The sequence below is a fragment of the Prinia subflava genome, chromosome 13, assembly GCF_021018805.1.
Source record: "Prinia subflava isolate CZ2003 ecotype Zambia chromosome 13, Cam_Psub_1.2, whole genome shotgun sequence".
NCBI lineage: Eukaryota > Metazoa > Chordata > Aves > Passeriformes > Cisticolidae > Prinia > Prinia subflava.
The window spans coordinates 12,097,108-12,109,884 of record NC_086259.1 but is presented as its reverse complement, the minus strand read 5'-3'; the positions used below and the strand labels follow the sequence as shown (position 1 = coordinate 12,109,884).

Genomic DNA, 12,777 nt, shown 5'->3' with positions numbered 1-12,777 from the left:
GAAAAATTAGATAAACTGTTTTAGTTCATGTATCTTTAACAGGGCAGTTCATTTCTGTGCTGCTGTCTGTCCTCATGCTACAGAGCCCCTGTGAGAGCTGTCATTGCTGATCAATGGCCCTCAGCCCTGCAGCCAAGTGCTTTAATAACCCATCACACTGGCACAATGGAAATAGTGTCCTTCAGACTCAGATCAATATTTACATAAATTATGTGTCTGCAGCTGATGAGAGTGAGCAGAAACATGACCTGCATCACTGAAATTGAGACTGTTTTCGAGATTTTTCTGTCCCTTCTTGGTTGTTCTAAAACAATGTTCTTCAAAATGTCCCTCTTCTATTTCCTTTATGCAGCACGGGGTGTTACATCTTTTCATGTGGTTGCTGTTGAGGCTGAACATAATAACACCCTTGTTTCAGGTCACATTCTGGTGAAACTTCAGCACTGGTTTAGTATCACTTAGTGATGATTAGATGCTATAAAAAAGGATCAAGTCACTGCAGATTACTGGTGTTAAGTATTTCTGTGAACGAGCTGGTTCAAGTAATACTTGTAAATCATTCTTTCTTATGAGTATTCTTTTTCCCACAGGGTAAAGTAATCCAGGCTAAACTCTTGTGCCTGAGATAGAGTTAGTAATTCGTGCTTGGGCAGACACTTGGGCATTTCCTAGGCTGCTCTGCTCCGCAGTGGTCTCACAAGTGTACAAGTAATGCACAATTTCTCTTCCTCTGTGGTGGAGGTGAGCTTGTAACTCGATAGGCTTGAGAGGCCCCTTAGGAGGGATGGGGAGAGGATGATGGAGCAAAGCTGCAGGGACCACATAGGGCAGAGATGGGAAAGAGCTGAGCCAAAGTGGATTCTTATGCAAAGGAAGCAGGTGATGGGAGGTGTGTAAAGGGAAGGCTGAAATCTCACCTGCTTTCATAGTGTGTGCAGGACTGTCACATGGAAAACCAGTAACCATGGTCCGTTCACTTCTCCTGTGTAGGAGCAGAAGGATGGACTTCTTTTCTTTTCCCAGATGCCAGTTTAGACAAACTCTGTCTCCTTTATGCTGAGATACCCACATGTCTGATAAATTCACTTGATGGGTTCAGAGATGTTGTGAGGGAGGGACTGGTGGATGAATGGTCAGATAGATGATGATAAAATTATGTGGAATGTTTCCTTGAGAGGCAAAGTGTGCATTAATGTGACAGTGGGAAGCCCCTGTGCTGGGCAGTATCTGCCCAGTACCTGGCAGCATTATTTAGTGCTTTCTGAGTTTATGTTTAAGGGGTTAAAGACACAGTGTGAAACAGATGAAAGTGTTGGAATCAAAAGTATCTACATCTTCCCTTCCTTGAGGAAACAAGCACACTGTAAATAAAACTCCATGGAGATCCTCCTCAGTCATAGCACTGGAATAACTCAGTAAAAAATCCTTACCTTGCCCTGATCAGGACATTTATGTATCAAGTGTAATTTCTGTTACTATCAGACAACAATTCCTTTTGTCCTCACACATAATCCTGCCAAAGCTGATCAGGTTAGATGTTTAGGATGGTAATTTTTATAAAGTGGCTGGTGATGGATTAGGGAATTACTTTTTTTGGTACTATGCTTGCAGGTCTCCACTGTAAACCCTCAGCACGTGATTCTGTGCCCACTTTCCTTCAGGAGGTTCACCTGGGCTGTGTATGAGAAAAGTCTGGTTGATCTGTTTCAGCTTTAGTCACACAAGAAATTCAAAGCTGACTTCAAAAAAATCAGTCAGCAGCTCCTGGCACTTCTGACAAAGAGTGGTTCAGATCCTGTTCTTGGGCACAGTTTTGTTTCACGTGTGGCAGGGCAGGTTCCTAGTGCAGATGAGGAAATTCTGGATTGTAACATGTAATTGCAAGTTGAAGCACAAAATGTCTTGGTTGCTTTTGACCTGGTGATCTTACAAACATGTCATTCTTTAAGGGTTTTGCTTTGTGTAGTGAAATATACTCTTGAATTACCTTATGTAAAGGTTTTGGCACACATTTTATTGCTTGTCTTCCTGTTGCTGTGGGTTCATGACTTCTTTTGTCTATAAAGGTGCTATTTATTTTTGCATCTAGTTAATGCTGTGTGGAGTCAAATTTGAACAAGTTTTGTCATCTCCCTTTAATATCCTTCTCATTTGAATGATTGTTCAAGGGCTTCTTTAAATGCTGTCTATCTAATGTGTTTTGGAATTCATGTTTATTTATGGAAGGGAGTACGAAAAGGGATGAGCCTTTCAGAAGTGACACTCTATTCCCCCTGTGTTTTAGAATTCAGTGTAATTTTAAATGCAAAAGGAAACCTTAAAAAGCAGAAGCAATGAAATATCTTGGCAGGAAACCACAGAGATTTGGGACTCTGAAATGCTGCTGGTGCCAGGTATACCAATGCAGCAAACATTTTTATATTCCTTGGAATAAAGCTCTGAGCAGTGGCACTTTGATGCCATTATTTTGGGTGATTGTTCTGCAGGATGCTGTGTGGAAGGCCAGTCATCTGCAGTTCCTGTAAAGTCACATAACTTGTGTTTTCTCAGTCACTGTGAAAAGTAATTCAGAGTCTGATGCTGACACTGAACTTAAGAAAGGGTAGAACCATTAGTTTTATATGGAATATATAAAGTGAAAGAAAATACATTATCCATGTCTCCAGATTGCTTCCAAATCTTTTCTAGTTGTAACATGACAAAAGTATGTTTGCCTTGAAACTAATCTGTGAACTCTGGGCAGTAGGGTGAGGATCTGTCTTACTTGGGGTCTGCAGCACTCAACACATTTCATACTAAAAATTCTATGGATCTACAAAAAACCCAAGTAAATATATCTCCTGTTGTTACTAGGCAGTGTTAAATGCTGAGGATAATTATTTCAGTATGTGACAGGGTCAGCATTTTGTTCAGAAATTCATGATTTTGGAGTTTATGTTGTGTTTGTTGAAGTCCAGCACAACAGTATTTGAGTGTGCCTACCTTAGGTTTCCCAGGTTTCTGGCCTTTAAAAAGCTGAACTTCAAGGCCTGTTTGGTTATCTCTGCTTTGAATAATTTCAGTTAATGAATGTTAACATTTTTTTTTCCAGTCACCCAGCATGGGCACCCTGATGGGGGTGTATTTGCCGTGCATGCAGAATATCTTTGGGGTTATTCTCTTCCTTCGGCTGACGTGGATGGTGGGAATGGCTGGAGTTCTTCAGTCCTTCCTGATTGTATTGCTTTGCTGCTGTTGTGTAAGTACTTAGGGACAGTAATGCATGTGACATGACCCCTGGGAAGCTACTGAGAGCCTTGGGCAGGCTGCATTGTAGGTGCTTGTGTAAAGAAAAGTCAGACTTAAGCCAGGCACCTTTGCCATGTTCATAGCTGCAGGATTTTTAAAAATTTCTTTTTACTGTTACTTCAGAACTGGCAAACTGCAGTGTAAATACAGTCTTATAAATAGTATTTGTTCAGCAAATAGCTGTTTTCCATGCCTGCCCCAGGTGAGGGCTGCCTGCCTTGCTGGAGCAGCCCTGGTTGGGTTTGCAGTCTGCAGATGGAGGAACACCTGCATTCCCTTATCTTGCTTTGTCTGCAGACACTCACTGTTTGACCTGATAAAGCAGGGCCATCTCTCAAACAGAAGTCTCAACAGCTCACTGATTAAATTCCTGCTGCCCTTGTTTTCTTTTAGATAATGACAGGCAGAATAAACAGAAATGCTGTATCGTATATGCAGTGGCAGCTTTATTTTATCAAGAAATAAGTTATGTTTTAAAAAATGTTGTTGACACAATTGCTTCCTTTTCCCAGACTATGTTGACAACCATATCAATGAGTGCAATTGCCACAAACGGTGTCGTTCCAGGTAAGTGTAGCTAGCAAATGTCTCAGTTGTGTTAAAAAGGTAAAAAACCTTCCAAAACCTAAGTCACTATAAGCTGTTGACATGGTTTTATTCTAGAGAAATTTGCTTAATGCAGAATACAAATCATGAATTCATATCTAGTATTTAGATATCAGTCAGGCTAAAGATCAATTTATTTGGTTTTACCCATGTGCTAGCAAAAAAGATGCTTCAGTTGAACCTCAAAGTAGCAGGTGCACTGTATATAATTCTGTTATATTCTTTTTGTGAATATTTAAACATTTATAGCAATAAATTATAATTTTGCTCTCACTTTTCTTGTTTCACAGCTGGTGGCTCCTACTTCATGATATCCAGGTCATTGGGCCCAGAGTTTGGTGGAGCTGTAGGGCTGTGTTTTTATTTGGGAACAACATTTGCAGGAGCCATGTATATCCTTGGTGCCATTGAGATTTTATTGGTGAGTAGTACCAGAGTGGTCCTACTTTAAAGGCAAATAACATACAGAAAGTGCCCCAGTATTCTTGTCCCATATTTGTATACATATTTACAGGAAGAGACTGGAAGGTGTCCAGTTCCTTGGTGTCCAGTTCTTTACCTCTAATGCTTCCCTGTGGAAGCTGCACCCTCTGAGAATGCAGCCTGGGAGCTCTTCTGACACAGATGAAAGTGTGCCTTAATGCAAGACCCATGCTCGTCTTTGATAAAGCTGGCTCAGTTGTACTGCTGGCATAGAAAGGGCTGTTATCTCTTGACTTCCCCTGGCAAAGACTCCCAGTGAGGATTCTGCAGATTCCATGAATGCAAAGTGATTCACATTTCTAGTGCAGGTACACAATCCCAGACAGAGTTCTGTTCCTCCAGCTCACTTCTGCTTTCTCCTGTTTCAGACATACATTGTGCCACAAGCAGCAATTTTTCACCCCTCTGGTGTCCACGATGTATCCAGTGCCATGCTGAACAACATGAGGGTGTATGGCACTGTGTTCCTCCTCCTGATGGCAGTGGTGGTGTTCGTGGGTGTGAAGTATGTGAACAAATTTGCCTCCCTCTTCTTGGCCTGTGTGGTAATATCCATCCTGTCCATTTACGCTGGAGCTATCAAGTCCATCTTCGATCCACCTGAATTTCCGTGAGTAACGTTTCTGGGGGCAGGTTGTAGCTTTGCCTGTGGGTCTGGAAGCTGGGCTCTAGTGTAGGTTACTTAAAGCTGGTGCCTGGTATGTTGTTGAAGCTGCCTTTTTTCCCATATTTCTAGCTGTGTGTAATGACAGTGTACAGAGCTCACGGAGCTGAAGTTTCTTAGGTTAAAATGAACATGTTATTGCACTTTTTAAACTGTTGGTTGGAGGAAGCCTCGTGGTGAGGCTGATGGAGGCTGACTCTGCTTCCTGCAGAGCCGATCTCCTGGCCTGCAGCTGCTGGGATGTGAGTGCTGGTGTTGGGTGATTGGGGCAGTTCTTGGGGAGCAGGTCCCTTTCCCCAGGCCAGCCAGACACCACACGCTGCCTTCGTGGTGGGAAATTTGTGGTGTGGGCAACTCCTGCTGAGAAACTGGGCAGCTCTTGGGAGTGTGGTGTGGGGCAGGGTGAGGCTCCAAAAACCTTTCCCTGCTCTGTGAGGAGCCTGCCCTGGACCCAGCACGAGCTCCTTGGCATGGTGGACCTGAACATGGAATCAGCTTCTTGAACTGGGAGCTGGAGCAGCGATAGTGGGGATGGGTGTGTTTTACCAGGAATACAAACTGTAATTGCTGATACTGCTGACAAGAGATGAATGGAATGGAAATAGAGGAGTTGGATCTGCATAATTATTCACATCTTGAAATGCTTTGACCATAACTAAGTACTTGCAGCCCTCAAGGGTTCCCTTTGGATATTTAAGGCCCAATGATTATAGTGTTTTACAACAGTGAAGGTTTACAGCAGTAAAACAATGGCTCTACATTCCCCTCATTATCTCTTAGATTGTTCTTGAATGTTTTCCCTATCTTTCTTCCTGGACTGTATTCCTCTTTTTTTCTGAAGTAACAAGATAGTGTATTTATTTTTAATTTTGTAGGGGAAGGCTTTTTGGAATTACAGTTCACAGGCTTGCGAACCATGCAGAAACAGCCTTGTGTTTTCCATTTTCCTGTCTTCAGTGATCAATAAGACCTGTGAAAGAATTCAAATGGAATTAAAATTAAAATGGAAGAAACTTTATTTTCCTGTGGGTGTTTTCTGACAGTGGGAAGAAAAGCTGAATGAACTTTTAGTAGCAGGAAGCTGTTACATTACATCACTGTCTTGTGGAATTGTCTTTGACAAGTGGATTAAAAATTTTTCAGTGCTGAAATAAATGATGTTTGTGGTTAGATGAAATGCAACAGGCAGTGGAGGATTTTAGGAATTAAACACAGACCTGCTGACAAGAAGAACCTTTGCTTATTGTGATTTTAATATATGTTCCTATTTCTGAATCTAAAATGTCTATATTGCAATTCAAGTGTTGCAATAAGATTCTAAATATCTTTGGGTTAATGAGATTAATGAGATTCCAAATATCTTTAGATATTCTAAATAGCTAGTAATTTGAATTCTAGTACTCTTCACATTTCTTCCACTCCAGTAGTTCTGTTCAATAAAATAAAAGAAACCAACCTCAAACAACAACAACAAAACCCCCAAATTCTCCTAATTGTTCCCTTTTATTGTTTAAGATAAATCAATCAAATTCCATGAATCAAAAAAGTAGCTTTATACTTCTGGCCCTCAAAGGGAACAGAAAGTCTTTGTCATGCTACAACCATCCTTTTGAAGGAGAGAAATGATGTAGCACAGTAGAGCAGCTTGAAGATTCCACATGGTATAAAAAATAAATATAGACAAGTGTGCATTTCATGTTCCCAGTAACTTCCAGTAACTCTGGTGTTCATGTTTCCCTTCCAGGATTTGCATGTTGGGCAACAGGACCCTGTCAAGAGATAACTTTAATGTTTGTGCCAAAACTGTAATTAAGGATAACGTAACTGTGGCCTCTGATCTTTGGGCGCTCTTCTGCCACACCACAAACTTAACCACCGAGCACTGTGATGAATATTTCCTAATGAACAATGTCTCAGAGATAGCAGGAATCCCAGGAGCTGCTAGTGGCATTTTAATAGGTATGGTAAAACATTTTTTTTCCCTTAAAGAGGAGGCATGTGGAGCAGCTGAAATGGGTCAAACTCTTCCCTGCTGGTTAAGAAAAAAGGAATGAAGAAATGTAATTACAGTGAAGAAAATTACCTTCAATGAAGAAGTCCAGTCTTATTACCTTTAAAAAGAAGAGATGGAACTTCTATCCTGATACAGTACCTATCTCCTGTAAAATTGATTAAATTTCCCTTGTTCATCTCATAATTTCAGCATGAAGTCAGCTGTAATTTTAAGTTACACTAACATGAATAATTTATTAAAATTTTTCAGAACTCTGTAGTGACAGCTCTCTGCTTTAGACAGGTTAAGATAAGAGTACTTGTGTAGAAATAATGTGTCTCCTTTGCCCACTCCTGAATAAAGTATAATTGAAAAGTGTTCATTATTGAAATGAACACCAGGATCAGCTGCTTTGTGCCGGTGCTGAGTGCCAGAGGTTCCCATTTTCACAGAAACCAGCAGCCTGGTTTCTAGGATTACAAGAAGACTCAGCATTTGTTAGTGAAATTTCAAATGCCAAACATATAATTCTGTAATTCTTCTACTGACTAAAGAACAAGCCCATTTCTGTCTAGAAAACTGGTTGATATTGCTACTTTGCATTCTCTGAGCTACTGTGTGGTATGGTGGCTCATAAAATAGTCAGTGTATTTCCTTGGGTTGAAATAGGTATGAGGTTAAAAGAATTTTACATTTAGTAATAATAAACTTTAAATTGCTTAGACTTCTGTAGACTGTTGATACATATTTATGGTTTTCCTGTGTTGATCACTGAATTGCATTTGTAATCCGCAATTGTAAACCCATTGTAATGAGAACATGCTTTTCTTCTCTGTGGTGTGATAATAACCTTGAAGACAACTTATGGAGCAATTATTTGGAGAAAGGAGAGATCCTGGAGAGAGCACATCAGCCCTCTGTGGATGTAGCAGGCCAGAAGAACAACCTGCACCTGTACGTGCTCTCAGATATCACTACGTCGTTCATGGTGCTGGTTGGCATCTTCTTCCCTTCAGTGACTGGTGAGAATGGGGCATGAGGGCCCTTCCTGGGGCTCTGGGCTTCCTCCCCAGCTGTGATCTTACCAAAATGTTCTTTCAGGTATCATGGCTGGTTCAAACAGATCGGGGGACCTCAAAGATGCACAGAAATCCATCCCTGTTGGAACAATCCTTGCCATTGTCACCACATCACTAGTCTGTATCCTTTAAAATTACACTGCTGGTACATTGTATCTGATTTCTGGAACTGCTTTCAGCTCCTCAAATTGCCAGTGCAAGTATGGTTGGCCAGTGGAAAAAAAAAAACCCAAAACAACAACAGAACATTAATTTTTGAGCTGAAATAATTGTAATTATTTTCCTGTTATTTTCCATTCCCCTTTTTGTGCTGAGTTCTTTTCTTTTGCATTCTCATTGCTGTACTTTACTACACAGTGATCTATAGCTTTTCAGGCTGGTGGTGTACTTGCAAATTTTATTTTAGGTTCCAGTGAAACTTTAGGATGAGGAGAGGCTTTAATGGAAGAGTTCATAAATTTCATTTTAAAAAAAGCCTTTTCTTTGGAGTGACTTTAAAGAGTATAGGTTTTCTTGAACATTTTAGAACAAGATAAACTGGAGTCAGAAGTTGGATTAAATGTTCCCAAGTGTTTTTTCAGCTCTTCAGGGCTTAGGACAACAGGAGCTTTGATTAGGAAGGACTGTCTTTATCTTTGCTCTCCTGCTCAAGAAGAGATGAGCCAAGATCTTCCAACTTTATCTAGCTCTTTGTGTTCTAAAGGGCAATTTATCAACATAGAATACTAAAAAAAAAGGTCAGGAGAGCTTTCCAGTCTCACCCAAAGGGCAGCTGGCCAGGATGGTGACTCTCCTGGAAATTCTGCTGTTTCATTCCTGTTTTTTGCCAAAACTTGCCAGGCTGTAAATCAGGATCCAGCTTGCTTGTCCCAGCTCTTTAGGAGCGCAGCCTTTCTCTGCTAACTGACCTTGTACCAAGAAGTCAGCATTTCCTGTGGACATAATGAATATTAAAACAGGTCACAGCCTTAACCCAGCTCTGCTGGCAGCTCAGGCCTCCCCCAGTGGGTCACTGGATGTGTCCATGTTCATGTGCCACCCTGGGGGAGGCTGACACTGTCTCTTTCAGCAGCAATGTTTCTCATTTTATTGCAGTTTATAACTTATATTGCATTTCAGGGGTAGAATTCAAGATTTAACCATTTGTGTGAACTTAATTCACAAGATCAAAAACTTTACTGGAATGCCAGATCCAAACAGCCTGCATCCCCAATGCAGAAGCAGTACAGTTAATAACAAACCTGATAGTCAAAGATTTATTGGTGATGTGAATGCCAGCAGAGATACAAAAAAAGAATGTGCAAGGTAATGGTTTGCTGTATTTGTTCAAAATATCTTCAGACACAGGAGGGGAAGAGAGAAAAGAAAGATTTTAATATCAGCTTTTGTACTAGCAGAATTTTAAATTGACATTTTAGTATAAAAATGCATAATTTGATTTTGTCTCCTTTATCATAGCATTTAAACCAGTCCTTTTTAAAAACTGAAACTTAGAACTATTCTCTAATATTAAAAGGTGTATGTGAGCAATGAGACATTAATTTCCTTGCCAGCTTTTCCACATACTTGTGGAGAAGCTGAAGTGCAAATGCCACGGGATGAAGGCACTTACTGTCCTTTCCACAGTACTTTCATCTGCCATGTCTAAATAAATTCTATTTCCTTAGCACACTGTCCTCCAGACTTCAGTTGTGTGTTGTTATTTGGAGCCTGCATAGAAGGTGTTGTCCTGAGAGATAAGTAAGTGTTACTGCTTTAATGCTCTCCTTTGATTTTCTTTTTTTTTTTGCAGTGTGAGTGTTTTGTCTTGCCTGTTTTGTCTGCATGCCCCACTGCTCTCCTTGTTTTTTTAATTTTTTTTAATTTGTTTTTTAATTTTTTCCTTCTGGGTGCCTTTTAAACCATATTTGTATGTAAATTGTAAACACTGTTTTTGGAATCTTCTTGATTCTATTTGATATTTTCTGGCCTGGTACCCTCAGATTTTCCATCCTATGTCTTAGTTCTTACATTTTTTTGGTGATAGTAGAACATAAATTTGTGATAATACAAGAATTTTAAAATATGCATCATGAAATGTTGAAATCAAGCTGCAGACACTTTCAATCACTATATCAGAAATAACTCATATTGTTTGCTACATTCTAGCAAATAATCTAGTGTTTTCTAGTTAAGAAAATAATAGAGTATTATTAATAATAGAATGTAGCGATTAAAATATGGTGTTATTAATAACAGTATTTAAATGACATGTCAAACTGACCCCAAAGCCCCAGACACGAGTGACAGAGGGTCCTTGGGACACGGTGCCTGAGTGTCTCCTGCCCGCAGGTACGGCGACGCGGTGAACAAGAACCTGGTGGTGGGCACGCTGTCGTGGCCCTCGCCCTGGGTCATCGTCATCGGCTCCTTCTTCTCCACGTGTGGGGCAGGATTGCAGAGCCTCACCGGGGCCCCCCGCCTGCTGCAGGCCATAGCCAAGGACAACATCATCCCCTTCCTCTGGGTGTGTACACCTTAAAGGGCTTTCTGCTCCTGCTGCCTCACCAGCTGGCTTCATGCTCCTAAAATCAGATTTATTCTCTCCAGTTTGCCCAGCGCTGAAGTGAGGGGCAGGTTTTTTTTTGATGGGTTTTTTCCTTTTGTTGAAAACAAAGAATACTTTTAAGGGTTTTTAACTAGACTTATGGGGTAATTTTATCAAGAAGTCAAACATCTAATTCTGTGAAGCATGGCAAGCCATTGGAATAATTTGACTCCTTGCTCTAGAGAAGGAAGTATGTAGGAGAATTACTGTTATTTTTAAAAATACAGTTTGCTTTCCTCCCATCACAACTTTATGAAATACTTGGAAGATATGCTTAATGTTTCTGTTTCTTCAGATCTTTGGTCATGGGAAAGCAAATGGTGAACCGACGTGGGCTCTTCTGTTAACGGCATTAATTGCTGAGTTAGGAATCCTTATTGCTTCACTGGACATGGTGGCTCCAATTCTCTCAATGTAAGAAACAGCCTGGTTTCTGTCTTGGGGAGGGTATAGGAATTACTCTTGAGTTTTGGTAGTTTGATTGTCTTTCAGAACTGTATCTTAAACCAGTAAAGCAAATTAGCTGGTTTCCACTTCTGTAATTTCTGTTATTCCTTTGACTTCAGGCTCTGCATGTAAATCTATTTATTTCTACTCTGGAGTATTCTGTGAATAAGCAAGTTTATATTATATATTTGTTTGGTTTGGAAAAACATTTTAACCACAGAACAAAGCATTATGTTGTGAACAGATCTAACTTGATCCAATTTAAAAATTGTTCTAGCGACTTCATGGTGATAATAAAAATCAGAGGGGTAGGGGGACATGGCATGTGACAGAGCAGCGGGATTTTGACTTGAAATCAATCATGTAATTACAATATATGCCAGGATCTATAAATGGGCTTGCTAAAAGGTTTTGCACTTTGGTTTTGCAGGTTTTTCTTGATGTGTTACCTCTTTGTTAATCTGGCGTGTGCAGTCCAGACACTGCTGCGAACCCCGAACTGGCGGCCACGCTTCAAGTACTACCACTGGTGAGTGAAGGGCTGGCAGCTCTGACTTGCAGTCTGCACCTGGAACCTTCCCCAGGAGGGCAGGAGCATCTTCTGCTTCTCTGGTTATCAGTTGTACACAAGAGCCAGACTCAGATATTTCATGACACAAGACTTTCATTTTAACAGCAGGATACTAAAACTGGTGGGACTGGGGAGATCCGTTGGAGGCTTTGCTTTCACTGCCAGTTCAGCAGAGACAGTTTAAAGAAAATAGAGCAAGAATGTAATTGACTTGTTTTTTAAGCTTTTCTGCCCCACTACCTATTAATACCTTTGCTTTTTGTTTTAGGGCCCTGTCATTTTTAGGCATGAGTATTTGCCTGGCACTGATGTTCATTTCATCTTGGTATTATGCTTTGGTAGCTATGCTGATTGCAGGCATGATTTACAAGTACATTGAATACCAAGGGTAAGTATTAACTGGATAAGAAAGGGTAAGAAGGAGGCTGGATTTCTTTAAAGAATTATCTCTAGTCTTCACATTTGGAAAAGGAACTGTCCAGAGATGACTTGGAGGGTTTTCCTTATCAGTTAATTTTTGTTTTCATTGTTTTACTGTGTCACTGCTAAGCAAAAACCCCTGAAATACTTTGTTGTTAAGCCTCTAAAGGTGTTAGGTGAAACCTGAATCACAGGAAGGAGAAAACTGGTTGGGATCTATCTGCTGTGTACTGCACATGATTACTTCAGGCCCAGAACAGCTGATGCCAACCCTTATGTTCCCATTTATCTGCTGCAAAGGTCTGTCTAGAACAGTCCTTGAAAAATTGAGTCTGCTGCTTGGGTTGCTGGAGATCAGCATTGAATGGAGTCAGGCTGTAGTGTGGCTTTATAACTTCATTTGGCCTAATAACTAAATTGTGTGTTGAAATGCCAGATGCTTGCATACACTTGGGAAGTGTTTTCTGTAGTATTGATTACAAATTAAGCCCAGAATGGTGGTTCATCATATATGTATATATATTGTACTGGAACGTTTTCACTTTTCTTATGTGATCTGTGATATTGCTGACATGCATGTACAAATGATAAATGTAGATGCAGTGCATGCTGCGTGTCACGTTGTTAAACTCATTGTAG

At 40.4% G+C, this 12,777-nt stretch overlaps 1 protein-coding gene across 3 annotated transcripts in view; it reads left to right on the top strand.

Annotated features, from left to right (window-relative positions):
* SLC12A4 (solute carrier family 12 member 4) overlaps positions 1–12,777 on the top strand; it is a 45,764-nt gene that overhangs the window by 23,574 nt on the left and 9,413 nt on the right. For all 3 annotated transcript variants that reach the window (XM_063410377.1, XM_063410379.1, XM_063410378.1), the window contains exons 4-15: positions 3,092–3,238; positions 3,801–3,855; positions 4,185–4,315; positions 4,746–4,987; positions 6,786–7,000; positions 7,892–8,056; positions 8,136–8,234; positions 9,796–9,853; positions 10,445–10,619; positions 10,996–11,114; positions 11,578–11,676; positions 11,987–12,106. In XM_063410377.1, coding sequence (XP_063266447.1) covers positions 3,092–3,238; positions 3,801–3,855; positions 4,185–4,315; positions 4,746–4,987; positions 6,786–7,000; positions 7,892–8,056; positions 8,136–8,234; positions 9,796–9,853; positions 10,445–10,619; positions 10,996–11,114; positions 11,578–11,676; positions 11,987–12,106 — 1,625 coding nt within the window. The remainder of the gene's footprint in view (positions 1–3,091; positions 3,239–3,800; positions 3,856–4,184; positions 4,316–4,745; positions 4,988–6,785; positions 7,001–7,891; positions 8,057–8,135; positions 8,235–9,795; positions 9,854–10,444; positions 10,620–10,995; positions 11,115–11,577; positions 11,677–11,986; positions 12,107–12,777) is intronic.